Here is a 20,720-nt window from a genome sequence, read left to right on the forward strand (position 1 = left end):
ATTTTAGGTGTTCTCCAGTTGGGGGACTTGGGACAGGGGACATTTCCCTCAGGATGAATGGAAAACTGGGATTACTGGTGAGGTTTGTAACCTGTTCTTACATTAACAGTTTGTTATAAACCATTTCTCAGTCTGGGATGGGACTGTGGGGTTTTATTGGCAAGAGCTTCCTGCTGCTGTGTCTTTTTCTATTTATTTATTTTTGTTTAGCTGCAGACCTCCAAGTTAGCTGCTGTTTGAGAGGATTTGTTTAATATTGCTTATCTGATGATGATTAAGGAATCCAGTGTTTATAGCATCAGCTTTGACCTCCATGTTAGTTCAGCTGAGCAACCAGATAAATGATGAAGAAATTCTTCAGCAAGCTCCCCCCATGTTATTTAAAATTAACTCTTGAGGTGCTCTTCTAAAGCTGATTCATTCTTTTTAAGAGAAATGGCTTTTGAGGAAATTTTAGCTGCTTTAGCTACATTGAAAGGCTGTTGAGGTTTGGGTTTTGGCTTGGTTTTAGCAGCAAACTTGTTTCTATGTCTGGAATTTAGTCCTGTGGCATTTAGCAAATAGATGAGGAGTGAAATGAATGTTGTAAAACAAAACTGAACTGTGGGAACTTCAAGCTTGGGTCTGTAAATGACAACCATAAAAGGGTTAGGGTCCAACACAGCTTTGATAAAAATTGATTTGCTCAGAAATTCATTAATGATAAAACACTGTAATGAGTTGATGTAATTACATCATTTTATTTCTTTTCTTGCTTCGTTCTCTCATAAATCTCAGGGCACAGATGCTTTGGTGCTGCCTGTACAAACAGAAAGCCTAAAACATCGATCTTTTGATTGATTTCCTCTGTGTGTTTTCACAAACACAAATTATCCTTAAAAAAAGAGGATTTCTATCCAAAAGATTTCCAGCAGAAGACGCTGCTGTTACACCGGGCTGGGTGACACCACGTTTCCCTGAGCTGGAATTTTAACTGTGGTAATTTTGCTGATCAAACAGCAAAGTTTAAGACAATTCAGTGTCAGCATGGAAAACAACCTCCAAATTAACAAACCCCTTCGTTCCCAGCGAGGAGCACTTGGCTGTTGTGTGCAGAACAGAGTCAAAGAGGTTTTTAATATTCTGTAGCTCAAGGACTTGGCTCCTCTTCAAACATTCCCAGCTCCACAAGGATGGGTAATTTGGCAAGTGACTGTGCCCCTCTAGGGGCAGAAATGTGGAAATTGCTTCTCCAGGTAAATTCAGACCAGGGGAGAGGGGGTTTAACCACAGGGGGAAGGGATTCCTGCTGGGATTTGGGATGCAGCTTCCTCAGTTTCCCAGGCTCTGCTTTCAGCCTTCCCTGCCTTAAATTCTTCAAACAGCGTGGAAAACGTGCTGCTGCTTTCCTATTATTTTCTATTATTCTATACTTGAAATCTGTTTTAGAAAGTGAAATCTGTTTTAGAAAGTTACACTGTGAAAAACCCAGCCTGTATTTGATACTTCATCTCGTGGCAGGATTTCTGAGCACCCAGGTTATCCAGATTATCCCAAGGGATTTTAGGGAAATGAAAATCCCTCCTGACACTCCAGGGCTTTGAATGTGGGAGTCAGAGGTGCTGTGGGAATACAGAATCCGTGCTGTGCTGATGATGGAGCCGCAGACTTGGGTGGCCGTGTTTGTTTGTCCTGGCAGAGCTCACTAAAACACGAGGCCTTTAAAAACCATTTCAGCAATTTGGGGATGTTTGAGAAGTTACAAAATGCTCCTTTCACGGAGCTCTCCTGCACTCTCAGAGCTCGGGGGCAGCGTGGTGGGGTTGGTGCAGGTGGTGTTTGCTGGGTGCCTGTGTGTCCTGAGCCTTGGTCCTTGAAAGGACACGTGGCAGCACATCCTCATCCCTCCTCCCTGCTTTTTTCTCTGGAGGGAAGCGTTGTTTGGCTTTTAGGGGGTGCTTTTATCTCAAGATTCTTATCCCCAGTCTTAATTTTAATTTGGATTTTAATCCCCAAGTTTCTGTATACAAAGGAGAGGCATTGATGATTTTTTATTATTTTCTTTTTTAATCCACTCCTTTAGAGCCTGAATTCCAACCTCACCTCTTGGCTGGTTGAACAGCAGGGCAAAACTTCCCAGAGTGAAGCATGAAAACATGCCAGGAATTCCCACTCACTCTCCTCCTCTTCTCTCCTCAAGGTGCTCTTACGGAGTGTTACGATGAACTGGGCAACCGCTACCAGCTCCCCGTCTACTGCCTTGCCCCACCCATCAACATGATCGAGGAGAAGGGTGACCTGGAGACTCTGGATATTCCTGACCCCCCTCCCAACTCCGGGCACGAGTGCCAGCTGCGCCTGCGCCTGTCCACGGGCAAAGACCTGAAGCTGCTGGTGCGCAGCATGGACACCGTGTACCACATGAAGCGGCGGCTGCACGCCGTGGAGGGAGTGGAGCCGGGCAGCCAGCGCTGGTTCTTCTCTGGGAGGCCCCTGGCAGATAAAATGAAACTGGAGGAGCTGAAAATCCCAAAGGACTACGTGGTGCAAGTCATCGTGAGCCAGCCCTTAGCAAATCCCACCCCGGTGGAAAACTGATTTCTGCTCGTTCTGGTGGTTCTTCTCTCCTGCGTCTCTGTTGTGGGGTTTTGTTTTCAGTGCCCTCTCTTCTCTTTGGGGTTGTCCTGCTCGTGGATGGGTTGCAAGGAATGACCAGCAAAAAATTCCATCTGTGATGGAGATCTGCAAAAACGTAAAAATGTAACCTGGCCTCTGGGGTTTGCCTGATCTCGTATTGAACACGACAGCAAGAGCAGCAGGGCAAGGGCAAAGGGAAGGGAAAAGAGGGAGGGAAGAGATTGTTCACTTAATACAGACATCTAATGATCCTGAAACCGTCAGTGGTGTCCTGATCCCTGAGGCCAGAGCAACAGAGAGCACTTTTATCTAAAAAAACCAACTTTGAACCGAATCAAATCTCCAGTTGTGTATCAGCAGCACACACAGTTCCTGCAGGAAGGAGCCGGTCACGGGGATCCCTCCGGCTCTGACGAGGCACAGCCAGCCCTGAGCAGTGGAGCTGGGCTGGGCTTTGCTCTCTGGCAGCTCCTGGTGATGCTCAGAGCGAGCAATTGTACATTCCAAGGTGGCAGTGCAGCCCTGTGCCACCGATGGCTCAGGCAATAACTCAGCCCTGTCTGCTCTGTACTGTAATTTCCTGCTCCAGCCCTGACTCAGCCTCAGTTCCTGCCCCGTGGGGCTGCTGAGCTCCTGTCCCTCGGATCACGGAGAGGCTGAGCCCAGGTGAGCCATGAGGAGCAGCCCCCCTGTCCCACAGCATCCCAAAGGGACTGAATTCCTGCCAGGAGCCGTGGGCTGCAGCTCCCTGTGCTCCCCTGCAGGGCTCAGAGCATTGCAGCTCCCCTGCAGGTGCATTGCAGCTCCCCTGCAGGGCTCAGAGCATTGCAGCTCCCCTGCAGGTGCATTGCAGCTCCCCTGCAGGGCTCAGAGCCTGCAGCAGGTGAGGATGCTGGCAGCCTTTGGGGTGTCACTGGGAGCTGTGGTGACTCCCCAGGACAGCTGGAGCTGTCCTCACCTGCACAGAGCCTGGCCCTGGGCTCCCCCAGCCACTGCTTTCCCTTCAGAATGTAACAGGGGCCCTTTCAGCACATGACAAATCCTTTTGTAGTCTCACTGACCTTTTTTGGGGCTGGGGGATGCAGTTTGTTCCCCCAGCTGGAGCTGCTCTGTGTCACTGTGGCTGCTCTGCTCCCCTGCCTTTGGTGGAGGTCGAGGCCCTGCTCTTTTAATCATCATTTCTGTTTGTTTGGGGTTTCAGCCATCATTGAAATCACTTCTTCCAAAGTTAAATGTGCTCTTAATATGGGGAATAGCAGATTTTTTATATTTTTTTCCCCCCTGGTTTCTGTCCTCCCTCTGTGAACTAAGTGAAACCTGGGGATTCCTGTGACAATTTTAAACTTCTGCTCCTTCAAGTCATTCCACAGAAACCAAATTTGGCACTCAGAAACCCTGAGTTTGCACCAGAGTCAGGATGGTCAGGGACATCCAGCAGGTGGAAGCAGAATTTCATTGATGGTTGGGAAACAGAGCCACGTTCTGTTTGCATTCCCCACCCCACCCCACCCAACTACAGCTTTTTTTTGGTCCTCATTTTGTACCAAACCTGGGAGTTTGACAGCTCCACTGGCCCCTCTTGGTACAGGATGCCTGAAATGCAGTGGCACAGCTGTAGAAAGGAAAATCCCTGTTCTCATAATCACCAAAGTGACTTGCTTTGCTTTCCTTTTTTCTCCTTTTTTCCTTTATTTTTAAAAGGTGAAAGTGAGCTGATCAATACTAACCTAGAACAAGTTTTCTATCGTGGAGGGTTTTTTTTTAAAATGCAAATTTGATTTACTGTACTTGAGGTTTTTTGCAGCCAAATCTTTTTGCATTCCAGGGGAGGGGGAAATATTTGCTACATAAACAAGTCAAAAATCTCTCTTGGGTTTTCTCTGGGCAAAGGATGGGTTCATGCCAGGAGGACACTACTTGTCTTATAAAGCATAATTGATATGTCTGGATAAATCCTCTTTATGGTGTCCTTTCCCTGCAGCCCCTCCTGGAAAGGGGGAAAATTCTGATGGATTAAGGAGGAGCAAACCTGGAGCTGTGAACACTAAAACACTTTTTTTATTATTATTATTATTATTATTATTTTTGTAGGATCCTTTTTTTTTCTTTTATTATTTTTTCTATTTTCATTCAGGCAATTTGTCACCAGGTGCTGGTTTTGAGATGTAGGGGCTGGGATTTGCTCCTTCTTTCCCTCTGAGCTGGAAAAGGCTCAGTTTTCTGACACTGTTCCAGATGATCATGTTTTATATTAATTGCTTTTATGGCAGGGAGAAAAGGTGATGCTCTGAAGGCCATGTTGTGAGTGGGTTCTGAGTAGAACAGAGACTTTGTTCATGAAAATTCTCTTTAACAGCCTCCCCCTCCTTAATCACATATCAAAACCTGAAAGAATTCAATGGTAAAATGCTTTTAGAGGTGACAGTGAAGACTTTGACCCTCTCTGTATAAAGTGACAGCAGTACTGAGCACATACTCTGCAAGAAACACAATTTTACAAGATTTCTATTAGGAAAGAACTTTACATTTCAAAATAATCTGTTAAAAATATCAGTACAAGGCTGTAAAAGCACATGGCTGACAGGGCCACGTATAGAACTGGAAATTGTGACATAACAGAGAACATTTGTGTCTCAAATGATTGAGTTTGCCCTAAAAGTTGGGGTTTGGTGCATTTTCCAGTGTGGGGGAGAAGCCTGGGAGTGTGGGGTGGCTCAGGGGGTGTCCCTTGAGGGAGGGAAATTTATTTGAGTGCAGGATATGGCACAAACCAGGGGCTGTCCTGTGGGGCCTGGTGGCTGCTCTGGAGAGGATGGAGAACCCCAGGAGGGGATGGAGAGCCCCAGGAGGGGATGGAGAGCCCCAGGAGAGGATGGAGAACCCCTGGATTGCAGCAGGAGGGTGCTGGCAGCATGTCCTGGCTGGGTTTTGGCCCTTGGGGTGCTGTCCCCACCATCAGGGGGGTTATAGGTTTATACCTGGGGTATAAACGATGGGAACAGAATTTTAACGCACACGACTCAAGTGAGGAGGAATCAATTTGGGCTTTTTAAATTCCCCCACCTCAGCCCTCTGTGCCATTCCTGCTCAGCTCTGGCTGGGAGCTGATGCCAGGAGAACCTTTTTTAACCCTGTCAGTGACAGCTCTGACACAGCTCAGATTTTTCTACTCTTTCTCGTCACTCCTGCCCGACCTGATGAAAGTCACACTCCTGAACAGCTTGAAGGGCAGAGAGGCACAAACACCTGAGCCAGGTGCCCAAAAAAGCCCCAGGTGTGCTGCAGGTCCGTTTGGGGCACTGCAGAGTGATGCTCAGGGTCTTCTTCCCCACCCCAGTGCCAGCTGCTCCCTCAGAGCCCCCCAAATGTCCCTGCCTGCCTTGGTGCCTGGCAGTTTTTGGGGTCCTCTGCACAAAACACAGCTTGGGATCCATTTTCTGAAAGCCTTTGCTCCTCTGGAGCTGGGGAATATTTTGGAAAATGAATTGGTGGTGTGCTAAGTTGGGTTTTTCATAGACACCTTAAATTTGGGGTGTAACAACACCAAAAAAAACCTCAGCCCAGGAGCAACCAAACCAAGCCCAGCTTTTCTTTGCCTTCCACAGAAAGTTTGGGGAGGAGAGGAAAGAGGGAATCTTTGGAGCATCTGTGCATAATGTTTGGTGAAGGTCAATGATAACTTGATAAAATATTGCTGTAGTGTGATGTGCTTCTGCATATATATCCATTGCTAGTAAATAATGTAAAATCTTTTTGTTGGAAGTATTAAAAATACAAGAATACTCTTTGTTACAATGGTGGGACGCTTTTAGCCTTGGGGTTCTGGAAGCATTTTTGCTGTGTAGGTGTTGACAAAGTGAATGCTGAATGTTTCTCCACGTCTGTGATGCTTCAGAAATGGAAGGGGCAGCTGCATTTCTGGCTCTGGAGCTCTCTTTTCCAAACTTTTCCGTGTTCCTGTACAGACACCCGAGACCCTGCACCTTATGCAGAGAATGTTTACATTATAAAAAAAAAAAAAACAACAAAAAAAGGAATTTTTTTGGCTTTTTCCCCTGTGCTGCTCAGATCCTGTTACTTTGAAATGAAAGTAGTCTCTATTAGAAAAAGGGGCTTTTTTTTTTGTTTGTTTGTTTTTTGCCTTTGCCCTTCCCTGTAATCAAACCCCTCCTGGATTGTGGCTGGAAGCTCTGGGACAGTTTGGACTCTTCTGGAGCGGGATTAGAGGTGTTTGAGAAAAGTGTTTTAAAAAAAAAACCCTGCCTTGGCTGTGGGGATGAGCTTTGTCCATGCTGCAGCTTCCTTGGAAAGCAGCAGATCCTGCTCCAAACCCCCTGGATGTCGTGGCTGCCTCGCAGATTCCCTGGGAAGCCTCGGAGTTGGAATTCCCGGCATCCGCGTTCGTGTTTCCTCCCCAAATGCTGAATGTCCTGCTCTTCCCTCTGCAGCCACAAACACTTTGTGGTGGTTTGGATACACAAATCTGCTCCAAGATTTCCCTTCCCAGGAATTGTTTGGGATTGCTGTGTCCTGCAGGTGCCTCCTCTCCTCTCTCGAATTCCATCATCCATCCGTAGGGATGGAGTCGGAGCTCTCCTTCCCAAGGGAGACACTTCACTGAGCCTCCAGCAGACAGGCAGCTGGAAAATGAGATATTTTAACCAAAAGGCTTCTTCAAGTGGACTTTGAGACTTTCAACCAACGTTGTCTGCTGGATTTTCCGTGGAGAATTTGTCCCGACCCTCCGAGCTCGGGATTTGTGCATTCCCCACGTGAAGCCCACTCAGAGCCACGAGGCAAAGAGACAACTTCAAATCCTGACTCCTGCCTTAAAACCTTCCGTTCATCTTGAGCTCCAGAAAAATCCTGCTCATTCCCAGACCCCCCCTTTTGTTTTGTTTTGTTTTGTTTGTTTCCGTTAGGAAATCGGAATCCGCTCCAAAGGCTGGAGACAATTTAAGGCAATGGAAAACAAAAGAAATTGGAGCTGGTGGCTTTATTAAAACAACAAACTGGTCTTGGCTTAAAACCCTTATTTGTGCCTCTCAAGTCCAGGGAATGTTTCAAAAGAGGTGGATTTTGAGCAATGCTGGCCAGGACTGCGGTGGTGGCACTCGGTGGCACTCGGTGACACTCGGTGACACTTTTGCTTCCGTGTGCTCTGAGCAAAGGACTCGGCTCTGTGTCCTCTCTGCCTCATGGGAATGGCTTTCAAAGATGGCTGGTACCATCAAATTTGTACTTCTTGAATAAATACCTTCATTTTTATGGTAAAACTCTGGCTGTGTGTTTGTGCTGTGGGATTGGATTTCCTGTTCCTTGGGATCTGCTGCTGGGTTTGGGATTGTCCCCCAGGATGGGGCTGTTTCCCCTCTTAGGAACACATTTAGCATCAAATATTTGTGTCAAACAGGATTTTTAATATTTTTTCCCCCTCCCTGGTGAGGGAAGAATTCCAGAATTCCAATTTTTATCCTGCTTTGAACACCAGGTAAATTCCAAACTGCCTTATGGGTTTTTATCTGGTACTTTATTAATGCCTCACAGGTTGTCTCTAGACTGATAAATTATTTATTATCATAGGGAAGATCTTTTACTGCTGAGAGAAAACCACCCTGAATTCCCAGTGGGAACGCTGTGCAAATTCCCTGTATTTAAAACAACTAAAAAAAAATTAAGCTTTTTCCCCCTTTCATTTACAAAATTAAATTAATCTTGGAGATGCTACATGTTAAGAAATACACTCAGTGGTTTTTTCCTCTTTAATTTTCTTCAGTGGGGCTTTTGGCTGGGAGCTGGAATTCTGCAATTTCTCCATTACCTCTGATATCCCTAAGGGACACATTTTAATGTGGATTTGGGTGTGTGACAATGTTTTATCTTGTGGACAAGGTGTGAAATCCACGGAGAATGCAGGGCCTGGAGATGTGCCTGGCTCTGGGGATCAGCTCCTCGCTGAACAAAAATAATGGATCTGGGTAATTGGCCTGTAATTACATTCCCTGACACTTTGTCTTAATTCAGGTCAGCACTTTTATAGTCTTGATTAACTACCAGAGGTATCAGAGGAGTAGGAATAATTCTTTGTCAGCTGCAGCTAAATATTTCCATTTTTTAAATAAGAACCCGGCGTCATTTCACTGCTGAATTTGGGATATGAGTCACAAACAAACAAGGGTGTGATTTTCCTGGAAATTTTCCCTTTACAGATGTAAAAATATGTAATTTTTATTCCTTTTCTATGTGAGTGTGTACACACAGTGTCTTAAATTTATCCATATTCCCCTTTTTAATGGATACTCATAAAATACAAGGTGCAAAGCTCTGTGTGCAGCCGTTCCACAAAACCACAGGATGCTTTGGCTTGGAGGGGACCTTAAGGAGCATCTTGCTCCAAATTTTTTTCCAGGGATATTTTCCACTATCCCAGGTTTCTCCAAGGCCAGATTCTGTGCAAGGCCTGGAATTTTCCAACTGAATTATTCCTTCCTTCCTTCCTTCCTTGGGGATAACTCCAGGGGCAGTGCTTGGTGTCCTGGGCTGTGTGAGAGGGGGAATAAATCCATGGCTGAGCAGCCAAAATTCAGCAGAAGAGACAAAACCTCCTCTCTTGCCTTCTCTCCACGTGGCCTTAATTAGCTGGGCTGGTTAATGAAGCTCAGGGCGGTTCCTGGGGCTGTCCCTCAGCATTCCAGCAGGGATTTCAGGGGGATGTGGGGCAGCAGCTGCCCCTGGCACTGACCCAGCCTTGGAGACATCCCAGTTTGCCCCAGTTTGCCCCAGTCTGGAGGAGGTGACACCACCATCAGTCCTGGGGATGCTGCGAGGCCGAAGAGCAGCGATTCCTGCTCCTCCAGGGAATTGCTGGGCAGCACCTCTGGGATTTATTCACTTTGTGAACTGGTGCTGGCTGGGAGCTGAGCCGGGTCAGGGGTGTGAGGCTGCTCCTGGGTACAGGATTCTCCTGCTGGGAGCTCTCCACGATCCCTCCCTTCCTCTTTTTTTTCTATTTTGTTGCTTTTTGTCCAAGCAGGAGGCTGCAAACATTTCGGATTCCCTGCAGCTCAGTGATTAATTTTGGATTGGAGGCAGACCCCACCGTACAGGGTAGCCCTGCCCTGCAGGGGTGATTCCAGAAAAACGCCCCAAATCCAGGCTCTCATCCCCTTCTCCAGAAGAGTTTCCTGACTGAGGAGAAATCAATTCCAGCTGATTGCCTCGGGCTCATCCCGAGCACGATCCAGCTCCCAGAGCCCCTCTCTGGCTGCTGCTCTGCCCTCCCAGACGAGGTGCAGATGTTGCAGTGATTGACAACATCTGGACTGAGCAGTGCACAGCATTCCCAGCTGCTGGAAGTGGCCTTTTAACCAGGCAGTCCTGGAAGGGCGGCACCAACACAAGTTGGGGCTGAAAACCTCATTTCAGGGAATCCTGGCAGGGATTCCTGAGCTCCCTGCGCTGCTGAACCACCCAGGGGCTGCACACCCTGCAGGGCTGAGGTGCAGCCACAACAACTGAAGGGGAAACTCTGGTGGCTCAAAGAGGAGAATTATCCATAAAAACAGTAACCCAGAGTCAGGGAAATGAATCCACAAACACCAGGGGTTTATGTCCAAAGAGGAGACAGAGGAGTCCTGTAACTTTATTCCAATAAAGGGAGAGGCCATGGCCCATTCCCCTGGGGTCTCTCCAATTTTTATTTCCTTTTTATCCCAATTTCCCGGCCATGTCCCTCTCTCTTTCCCCACTGCCTGAGGTACTTGAGAGGCACAGACTCCCCAGAATGCCTGACACCTGAGATTCCCCTCTGATGTAGAACCCTCCCTCTTAAATTTTAATTCTTATGGAATTTATGGTGTTTCCCCATTTTCTCTTTCATCTTTCAATATCCAATTTAATTTATCAGCAAACCTCCAGTTTGTTTGGAAAGGCAAATATATTTTCTTCCATTCATCAGTCAGTGGAATCCTTCCCATTATTTCTTTTATCTCTCAGTGCTGGTTTGATTTACCAGCAGCTCGTTTGTAAGGATGAATCCCTCATTCCTCTGAGCAGAAAGGAGGAGGGAGTGAGGTGATGTCCCTCAGTTCCTCGTGCCCCTGGAGCAGGTGGAGATGCTCTGTTCAGGGCGGAAAGGTTCAGGAACAAACCTCAGCACTGATTTCCTGCCTGGAAGGAGCACATGGAGCACGGAGCAGCGCTCACATCCCCACAACAGAGGGGACCTCCCGCCTCTCCCAGCCGCAGGAAATGCCAGAATCCTGCTGCTTCCTGCCATGGAGCCTCAGCTCTGCTGCTGCTGGCTCTGGGATGTGCTGGGGGAGCGACCGACACCAGCCAGGCTCCAAAGCTGCTGCCAGAGAGCCATGGGATGGTTTGGGGTGGAAGGACCTTAAAGCTCATCTCTCTCCACCCCTGCCATGGCAGGGACACCTCCCACTGCCCCAGGCTGCTGCAGCCTGGCCTTGGGCAGTGCCAGGGATCCAGGGGCAGCCACAGCTGCTCTGGGCACCTGTGCCAGGGCCTGCCCACCCTCCCAGGGAAGAATTTATTCCCAATATCCAGCCTAAATCTACCTTCTGGCAGTGGGAAGCCATTCCTGTCCTGTCACTCCCTCCCTTGTAAAATTCTCTCTCCATCTTTCCTGCAGCTCCTCCAGGCCCTGTGAGGCCACAATTGTGTCACCCCAAAGCTTCTCCTCTCCAACCCCAGCTCTGCCAGCCTTTCCTCCCAGCAGAGCTGCTCCATCCCTCTGAGCATCCTCTGGGCTCTCTCCAGCAGCTGCAGGTTCTCCCCTGAGAGTTCCTTTCCCATCCCTCCCATGTCCATGCTTGGCTTCTCCCCTTCCTCCCCAAATTCCATGGGGGACACCCCAATGCTGATCCTGGGCTCTAAGCTCCGGATTAGAGCTGCAGGTCATGCCCAACATCAAAGCTGAGCTTTAGGGCTAACCCTGGCTTTACCACCCCTCTCCCTCCCCATAGCATCCCAGCCCAGTGGGTGGAAGAGCAGAATCTGATCCTTATTCAGGTCGCTCCCATCCCGGAGAAAGCAATAAAAGTTCCCCTGAGGACAGCAGGGAGCTCTCAGGCATTGCCTGCACGAAGCTGAGAGCAATAATTAGCAGGATTTATTTCATTTGAAATGTCCAGTGCTCCCAGTCAGGCTGCACAGGCAATTAACAGCCCGGAACAGACACGAGATGCTGCTCAGAATTCACCGACAGTATTAATAAGATGATTTATGAGAGAGCCACGTGTGATTTCTGCCCAGAGAAAATGGGAAGGTGCTCATTGCTGTGCTCCTGTCTTCTCTTCCCGTCTTCTTCTCCCAAATTCCTTCCCACCCCACCACTGGAGGAAAAAAATTACTTTCCCAACAAACCAGAAACCCTGGAAAACCCCCACGTTTTTCTGTTGAAGGTGTCACTTTCAACAATTATTTTCAGTAAATTGCTAATCAATTAAATTCAAACACAATTCCTTCTAATAGCATATAAAAATAAACTATCCATAATCAAATTTTTGGGGCTTGGGGATCCCCGGGGTGCGCAGGGCCAGCCCGGGGTGTCCCCTAGATGTCCCCATTCCACACGGGATGGCGGCTCCGCTCTCCAGGGGATGGAGGATGAGGATTTCCCAGCGGCTCCCGGCTGGCTGCTTCTCCCAAACCAACGCGGATTTCCCGGGGTCGCCGCTGCTGGGATGTGCAACCCGCGTTCCCCGCCCGTTTTCCCGGGAGAGGCAGCGGGGACCGGGCGGGCTCGGCTTTTCCGTGCGGGGACCGGGCACGGCCCCGGGGATGCGGCCCCGCTCCATCCCTGCCCCGGGATTCGCTCCGTTTGCCTGGGGCTGGGGATGCGCACCCGGGCTGAACCGGGCCGAACCGGGACAGAACGTACCGGGCCGAACCGGGGCACAGCGTACCGGGCTGAGCCGGGCCGAACCAGGGCAGAACGTACCGGGCTGAGCCGGGCCGAACCGGGACACACCGTACCGGGCCGAGCCGTGCCGGTCAGGACAGACCTTGACCCGGCTGGGCAGCGCCGGACCGAACCCAGAACCTGAACCGTGCCGTGGCCGGGCTGAACCGTGCCCGGGGTGAGCCGTGACAGTCTGGGCGGGCCGTGCCCTGTCTGAGCCGTGCCGTGCCCGGACCGTGCCCTGTCTGAGCCGCACCCAGACCGAACCGAGCCGTGCGGGGCGGTGCCGGCCGTGCGGGCGGAGGATGCGGGCGGCCAATGGCCCGGTCCCGGTCAGCCCAGCCCAGCCCGGCCCAGCCCGGCCCAGCCCAGCCCAGCCCAGCAGGTGGAGCGGTTCCGGCTCCATGTGCTCGGCTGGAGGCGGCCCCGGGGCCGGTCCCGCCTCGCCGCTCCCCGGGCTCGCAGCGGCTCCGAACTCCCGGGGCCGGAGCGGGCGGCGGCTCCGCAGCTCCCGGGGCCGCTCTCCGCAGCTCCCGGGGCCGCTCTCCGCAGCTCCCGGGGCCGCTCTCCGCAGCTCCCGGGGCCGCTCTCCGCAGCTCCCGGGGCCGCTCTCCGCAGCTCCCGGGGCCGCTCTCCGCAGCTCCCGGGGCCGCTCTCCGCGATGGCTTTCGCCAATTTCCGCCGCATCCTGCGCCTCTCCGCCTTCGAGAAGCGCCGCTCCAAGGAATACGAGCACGTCCGCCGGGACCTGGACCCCGGCGAGGTGTGGGAGGTGGTGGGCGAGCTGGGAGACGGAGCCTTCGGCAAAGTCTACAAGGTGGGCGCTCGCTCCGACCCCCGGGACCCCCGCGACCCCCGGCACCGGCCCCGCATCCCGTTAGCCGGGAGGAGCTGGGACGGGCACGGCGGCTGAGCTGGGCTCGGGAACGCGAAGGGGAAAGGAGGGAGAAAAACTTCCTTCTTTTTCTTTTCTTTTTCTTTTTTTTTTTTATTTTTTTTTTTATTGCCTGTTTTTTTACTTTTCTTTTTATTTTATTTTTTTTTTGTTTGTTTGGTTTTTTTCGTCGCCCTGAATCGCCCGTTTTCAGAGCGATGCTTTTTGTGAGGAGACCCGAGCGCTCCCTGCCAAGCCCGCCGGTGCAATGAATGGAAGGAGGTTTTTTTGGAAGTCGGCACTTCCAGGGCTGTCTCCAAGTTTTTTTGAGTCTCCGGGGCTGACATGGGATTTGTGCCCCCGCGGTTGTTGCCGGCAGGAAACCCGGAGGGCCAAGAGGAGCCGAGTCCAGTGCTGTGAATGTTTAACCTCGGGGTTTAGGGACGGGGGTTTCAAGGATCAAAGATTGCCTGGACTTTGCTCTCCCTGCTGTCCCTGCTCTGAAATGTCCCGAGCAGGGGGCTCGGGGTGCAGGAGCAGGGTCCTGGGCACACCTGTGGGACAGGCAGGGTTTGGAATAGCGCTGGGAATGCCAGGGGCAGCTGGGGTTTGATGGCATCGTTTGGAATCTTTTTGGAATTCCAAAGCACTGCCTTTGGAAAAAAAGAGAAATAAACAGGCCAGGAAGGGAGGCAGGTGGCTGCAGGTCAGGACGGAGGGATTTGGGGTTTATTTCTCATCTCTAGCACGTTATTTGATAGAAACTCTAAAAAACTCGGTGCTAAATACCCATCAAGAGAAACTTTTTAGTGAAGGATCCTATCCTCTAATAAACCACAATTCCTAAAAATCATATTTAAATCGCTTCTCCATTTATCCCTCTGAGAGCAGCATCAGTAGAAATTCTGCTGCCATTCTGCTTCTGTCTCCAAATGCATTGGAAACACATTTGTGGTGGCAACACTCACTCCTGGATGATTCCTTGCCTTTATTTGCTCAAGTTTCTCAGGCAGTGCCAGGAACCAGGTAAACACTGGAAAATAACTTCAGTGGCCTCTGAGATAAAGGAAAACTTAATTATCAAAATGCTTTCTTATTTTAAACATGTATAATGTACCCAAATTAGGTGACTTGGATAATAAAGCTGCTTTGGAGGTGGCTGGTTTGGTTTTTAATCTGTTGTCATATCTGAGTGCCTCAGTTATTAACCCCAGCCTCACACCAGGAAAACCATTGTCAGAGTAAGTTTATTACTGTCAGGCAATAACATCTCATCTTCAGCTCCTCTCATCCTCATTTTGACCCAAATGAGAATAAAAATGTCCCAGTGGACACCATGAATTTACAATCAGAAGTTCACTCCTTCTGGAAATTGAATATTCAGGCAAATTTTTTGCTTTTGTGGAGTTTTAACCCTGTTAGGCAGGGTGAGGTTTAACATCGTGCCAGAAATCAAATTTTATTGTATTTAACAACATTTCACTTCTCCATTGCTTTGATCTCTTCTCCACCTGTTCTCCATTCCATCTGGCAAAAGGTCACGCTTGGATTTTGAATTCTCATCCAAGAGTTTGTTGGTTCATTTAAGAATCCCAAATTATTTGGGGGTCCTGTGCTATAAATCCTTATTTTAGGTTAACAAACAACCAGAGACACATCTTCCCTTCAAATAAGGTTGCTTTATTGTCTTCCTTTGGTTTTTTTTTTATTTTTATATCTGTGGTGGGGATGAGCATAAGGTGGGATGTGAAAGAAGGGGTTTGCCCTCTTGTGCTGCTCAGCTGCCAGAGAATTTTGGAGTAACCCACCAAAAAATTTCAGAATAAGCCACCAAAAAATTTCAGAATAAGCCACCAAAAATTTCAGAATAAGCCACCAAGAAAGCAGCTGAATAATCCACCTGTGCTCCCAAAGTTCAGTGAACAGTTTGAATCATTCTCTTGACCCCAAATCCATTTGATCTCCTCACTAAAGGCATTGCTTGGAGCGAGGCTGGCTGTTTGCACAGCCCTGAGGTTTTCAGGATGTTTGAGGGAAGTTCCTGCCCGTTTTCCGTCCCTGCTCCACGGGCGGAGGTGACGGAATCCTGTGCCTGCATCCTGCCCCGTGTGCCATGTGCTGTGTCCCCTCTGGCTGCAGGGTTTGTACCCTGGCCAGACCTGGGAGAAACTCAGCTGTGGAAAGATGGGAAAATGGGCTGGGTTCAGTAGGGTTGGGTTTGGTGAGGCTGGCTGCGAGGGTGAGGAAGGAGGGCTCGGGTATTTTGGGATATTCCTGCTCTGTGGAATCCCATCTGGAGCTGTGTCCTCGGGCTGAGCAAAGCTGAACTGGCTTCACACAGCGTTTCCAAAAGTAGGACAGGCTTCATTTAAATACTTATTAATTAAAGAGAATTAAATTTATAGTGGAATTGTGGATTGTACACAGCAGACCTAAAAATCCTGGGGCCAGCAGAAACTCCTGGGATTCCCCTGGTTCTACAGAAACTCCTTTTGCAGCAAAAGAGGATCTGCATGAGGAACCAGTGGAACAGAGGGCAGTGAAGCTGAGAAGGAGGAGGGGGTGGGGAGGAATCATTTCTTTCTAGTTCTTACTCGGTCAATGCTGTGGTTTTGGCAAGGCCAGAGGTCCAGTGAGGACGTGGTGGCAGCCCCTGGGTGACCAAACTTTGTCACCACCTCGTCCCAAGCTCATTAAATGATGATCTCTAATCCAGTGGGTGCCCACACAGGGTTGGGGCTCTGGAAAAGTTCCTCACTCAGAGCCTTCCCGAGCTGCCTCAGGAGAAAAGCAGAGTGATTTTTGTCTGGAAAACCCACCTAAGATGCCGCTCAGAAACCCAGCAGAGCTGTGCTGTCGCTTCAGAGCTGGGGGGACAATCAACCCCTGAGCTCTCGGGGAGGATGCTCAGGGTGAAACCAGCAGTGCTGGAGCCCCTGAGCCCCACAAAACCCCACATTGAGCCCTCGGGAAGGGATGTCTGAGCACTCCCGTGGCCAAGGAGAGCTCCTGGGCTGGCAGGGGCTCCTCTGGCCGGGACCTCGCTGCCTTTCTCCTGGGGAATTGTTTTGCTGCTCTTGTGCGGCGCTATCTGCCCTGCCCAGCGCCGGCTGATGGGGACACCGGCTCCCCGATAAGGCTCCCCCGGCAGGGTGGGGACAGCCTGCCAAAGGGGCTTTATTCGCTTTATTCCCTTCAAATCGCCTCCCGACAGCTCCGTCCCGCTGAGCCCCGGGGCCACAGCGAGTCAGCAGCGCTGTCTTTGTGCCCTTGCTCTCCTTTCTTCTCCAAGATGCGCTTAAAAAAGGCGAATTTGGGTTCTCTGATGTGTTGTGCTGCTATCGGTGCTGTGCATGCTGCGGGCTAGAATGGGATTTGGGGAAGGAATTGTTCCCTGGGAGGGTGGGCAGGCCCTGGCACAGGTTCCCAGAGAAGCTGGGGCTGTCCCTGGATCCCTGGAAGTGCCCAAATCCATCTTGGATGGGGCTTGGAGCAGCCTGGGATAGTGGGAGGTGTCCCTGCCCATGGCTCAAAAATGAGCTTGAAGGTCTCTCACAGCCCAAATCATTCTGTGATTCTACAATTTAACCTGTAATTCCTGGAAAGGGTGTCACGGAGAGATGTTAATCTGCCGGGTTAACTTCGGAAAGGGAAAGGAAACAAAAGCGGGAGAAGTTGGAGCTGATTTGCCACAAAAAAAAATGTTGGATCAAATCATGGTCTTGCCCTTTAGAACAGCTGAAGGGTTTTGATAAAATCTTTTCTCTTGGGAAAGAGGAATGGGAATGTTTAACAACATTCAACCTGGCTGAACTTTAAACTTGATTCTCACTTTCAACGATGGAAACGTGGGATGCTCCATCCCTGCCGCAGTCCTGTGCTCTGTGGCTGTCTCGGTGTGACAGGGGACAGGGACAGCTCTCCATGGCCTAAATATTTTGACAATGACTTCAGTGGCACAGCCCAGATCGTGGCAGTGCTGCTGGCAGTGGGAGCTCAGATCAGCCTTTCACCCTGCAGCACGTGGCAATTCTTGCTGCTCAGAGAAACTCCTCCCTCCGCATCTCATGGTTTTTTAAATGTTTTTTCTCCTGAGAATCCAGTTTCCTTGGAGAAAAGGTTCTTTTTCCCTTGTCTGTGGGGTGCTGCTGACTGTAAGTGTGGGGTTCTCCTCGGGAGTCTCAGGCCAAGCCCCTGTGGCTGGGTGTCCCCAGGGCTGTGCTGTGTCCCCATCCCTGGCACTGCCAGCCTGCCTTGGCCTCAGTCCAGAGAGAAAAGAGATTCAGCCAGAGGAGCGAAGGCACGCTCTGCTCCCATGGGAAAGGGAGGGGGCAGCTCCCTCCCAGAGCAGAGTGTGGATGTGGCACCCCCAGGATGGGCTGGAAGGGGCAGCGTGTCCCTGGCACGGAGCAGAGCCGTGCCTCTGTTCCTGCTGGGGCTGCGTTCTCTGACTTCTGCCTCCTGGCTGGGGCAAATCACCTCGGTGCCACCTCCCAGGCTGCTCTGAAGGCAGCAGAACCCTTCCTGACACTCCTCACCTCCCTGTGCCCCTGTCCCGAGGGCTGCTGTCTTCATTTGCTCAGCCAGAATCGGTGTGGTGTTTGGGGAGGCAGAGAAGGAGGCTGTGCCCAGCTGCTCTTGGCTCTCCTCAGCACCTGGATCTGCTGCTCCTGCCCCTTATTCCTTCTGCCACGGGAAGTGCCAGCAGTGCTGGGCCACCCTGGCAGCCCTGGGCTCTGGAGATGGGCAAGAGCTGAGTGTTTTATTCCCCTGCCAGGGCCTTGCTGAGCCGATGCTTTTCATCCCAGTGAGAGAGGGCTGCGAGCCAGCCAGCCCTGCCACTGCCAGCCTAAACCCATTCCTTGGCTCTTGGGTGTCGCAGCCATCCTGCCCCTGCTCCCACAGCCCTCTGTGGACCAAATTTGTTGCAGGAAGTTGCTAGGAAACTCAGAACTGGCTGGCTGGCTTTTTCCCCCCTCTTTTTTATTTAATTTTTCCTGTGTTGTGGCATTGTCTGAAGGAAGAGCTCAGGAATGCTCACTTGGAGCGCCGTGCTCCTCCAGGGACCTGTGATTTGAAGTTTGGTGCTTTCAATTCTGGAGATGCTGGGTGAATGTGGAACTTCCCTCTCCTCAAACCCTGCCTGCTCCTTTGCACGTTGCTCAGGGCAGGCCCAGGAGCTCTGCTGGTTTCTGTGGGTGGCTGTAACACAGCACAGCAGCCCCAAAGCCTCTCTCTGTGCCTCTGCAGCTCCTTGGGTGCAAGGTCTGGAACATCACGTGGAGCTGTGGCTGCTCTGTGGGCTTCTCATCTCTGCCTCCCTTTGCTGGGCCACTGCTGAGCTTTCAAGGCCAGGAGAGGTGTTTGTGCTATGCTTTGGCCACTTTTGGTTTTTAAAATTTTAATTTTTTTATTATTATTTATTATTTTATTATTATTTCATTTTTATATATACTTTACATATATTTTAATATATCATTTATTCTTTTATTAATTTAATTTATTATTTTTTGTTTTTCTCTTATACCCAGAGAACGAGACTGTAGCTGAGCTCTCTGATGTGGCTGCTCTCTCTGCCCTTTGCTCATAAAACCAAAGGAAGGCATTTCTGCTTTTTTAAAGTTTGTTTTTTGTTTTTTTTTAACGGTTTTTGGGGTGTTTCACAAGCCACTTCCCCTTCCCTCTTGCTGAAATGCTGCCCCAGCTGCCAGAGCAGCACTGCTCTGGGTGGGGGCCTGTGGGACCAGGGCTGTGCTGCTGTCCCCTCCCCACATGTCACCAACTGCTCTGCCTGGTGGCACCAGGGCCCCAGTCCAGTGTTTCAAACAAATGGATTTCCTATGTGGATTTCATCCATTAATCCTCTTTGTTTGAAGCCCCAAGTGGGATTAATTTATGGTGACAAACTGAAGTGGTTCTAGGGGGTCTGTTAGGCTTGGAAATCATGGGGTGGTTTGGGGTGGAAGGGACCTTGAAGGTCACCTCATCCCACCCCTGCCATGGCAGGGACACCTCCCACTGTCCCAGGCTGCTCCAAGCCCTGTCCAGCCTGGCCTTGGGCACTTCCAGGGATCCAGGGGCAACCCCAGCTGCTCTGGGCACCTGTGCCAGGGCCTGCCCACCCTGACAGGGAACAATTCCTTCCCAAAATCCCATCTAACCCTGCTCTGTCAGAGTGAAGCCATTCCCCCTTGTCCTGTCACTCCCATTCCTGAGGAACAGCCCCTCTCCAGTTGTTGGTAGCCCTTCAGGCACTGGAAGGCCACAATGAGGTCACCCCAAAGTTTGGTTCTCCAGGTTGGAAACAGCCCCAACTTTCTCAGCCTGTCCCCACGGGGGAGGTGTCTCCATTCCAGCTCCCGTGGATTATGTGACACCACCACGAGCACTGACTGTGTGGCCATTCTGTGTTTGTTTATTGGTGCAGAGAGCTCAGGCCAGGTTCATCAGGAGGCAATTAATCATTCTGTAATCCCTGGGAAACACGTGAGGGAGCAGGAGCGGGGCAGGCCCAGCTATCACCCCCCAAATGCAGCATCCCTGCGACCTCCAGGCCCTTTTGGGGCTCTCTCTTGGTGATATCTGAAGCTCTCCTGGCACGGGGACAAGGCTGGCAAGGAGGGGACAGAGAGCTCACACCAAAAATATGGTGGCACGATAGCCTGGGAAGGATGATCCCGTGGCTCGGGGAGATACTGGGTGAGATGGAGATGGAGCAACCGGGGAGCTCTCGGTTCTCCTTTCTGTGGCACTGAGAGGTCAGGCAGGGCTTTCCTCTGCCTCACCTAGAAACTGGCCGTCCTGAACCATCCAACCTTCCGGCAGTGTGTTCTTTCAGGGCTCAAAATAGTTCCTGTGTTTGTCACACTGGGGATTTCACAATAGCTGCGGGGTGACTCACAGGCAAAGGCCAAACAGCCACTCCTGTCACCTGAGCAGGGACCTCTCACCCCTCAAATCCACCAGCTGAGCTTTCCCTCCCTGCCTTCTAGGAGCAATCCCAGTCATCCCCTGTTTCCTGGGATTCCTGGGTGTGTGGTGATTGCAGGGCCAGCACCCACTTTGCTCCAGAGTTCTCCAGGAAGATCCTTTGCACTGTTTCCTCCCTGGCTCCTGGCACGGCTCTCTGGAAGTGGTTTACTGAGTAACTTTGATGTGACACTTGTGGAATGCACATTCCAGCCCTGATCCTGCACCGACCTGTCACCACTGACTTGCTCAGGGGCTGCTGCTGGCCACGAGGGGATTTTGGGGGTTTAAATGACTGTAATGAACCCCCCTGGAGTTCAGCAGCACCTCCTGAGCACC

The 20,720-nt window shown here is 50.6% G+C and overlaps 2 protein-coding genes across 4 annotated transcripts in view; both read left to right on the forward strand.

The window, feature by feature from the left end:
- UBTD2 (ubiquitin domain containing 2) overlaps positions 1–7,892 on the forward strand; it is a 42,648-nt gene extending 34,756 nt beyond the window's left edge. The window contains exon 3 of the mRNA XM_086851550.1: positions 2,180–7,892. Within this exon, the coding sequence (XP_086707676.1) occupies positions 2,180–2,577 (398 nt within the window). The 3' untranslated portion in view covers positions 2,578–7,892. The remainder of the gene's footprint in view (positions 1–2,179) is intronic.
- Positions 7,893–12,878: 4,986 nt separating this feature from the next.
- The window catches only part of STK10 (serine/threonine kinase 10), a 41,575-nt gene continuing 33,733 nt past the window's right edge, over positions 12,879–20,720 (forward strand). The window contains exons 1-2 of one of the 3 annotated variants that reach the window (XM_086852131.1): positions 12,879–13,045; positions 13,091–13,355. In XM_086852131.1, the coding sequence (XP_086708257.1) occupies positions 13,200–13,355 (156 nt within the window). In that variant the 5' untranslated portion in view covers positions 12,879–13,045; positions 13,091–13,199. Of the gene's footprint in view, positions 13,356–20,720 lie in introns of all 3 variants that reach the window. The other 2 variants (XM_086852130.1, XM_023936286.2) reach the window with 2 other exon arrangements.

Source organism: Cyanistes caeruleus, chromosome 15, assembly GCF_971803275.1.
Source record: "Cyanistes caeruleus chromosome 15, bCyaCae1.hap1.1, whole genome shotgun sequence".
Taxonomy (NCBI): domain Eukaryota; kingdom Metazoa; phylum Chordata; class Aves; order Passeriformes; family Paridae; genus Cyanistes; species Cyanistes caeruleus.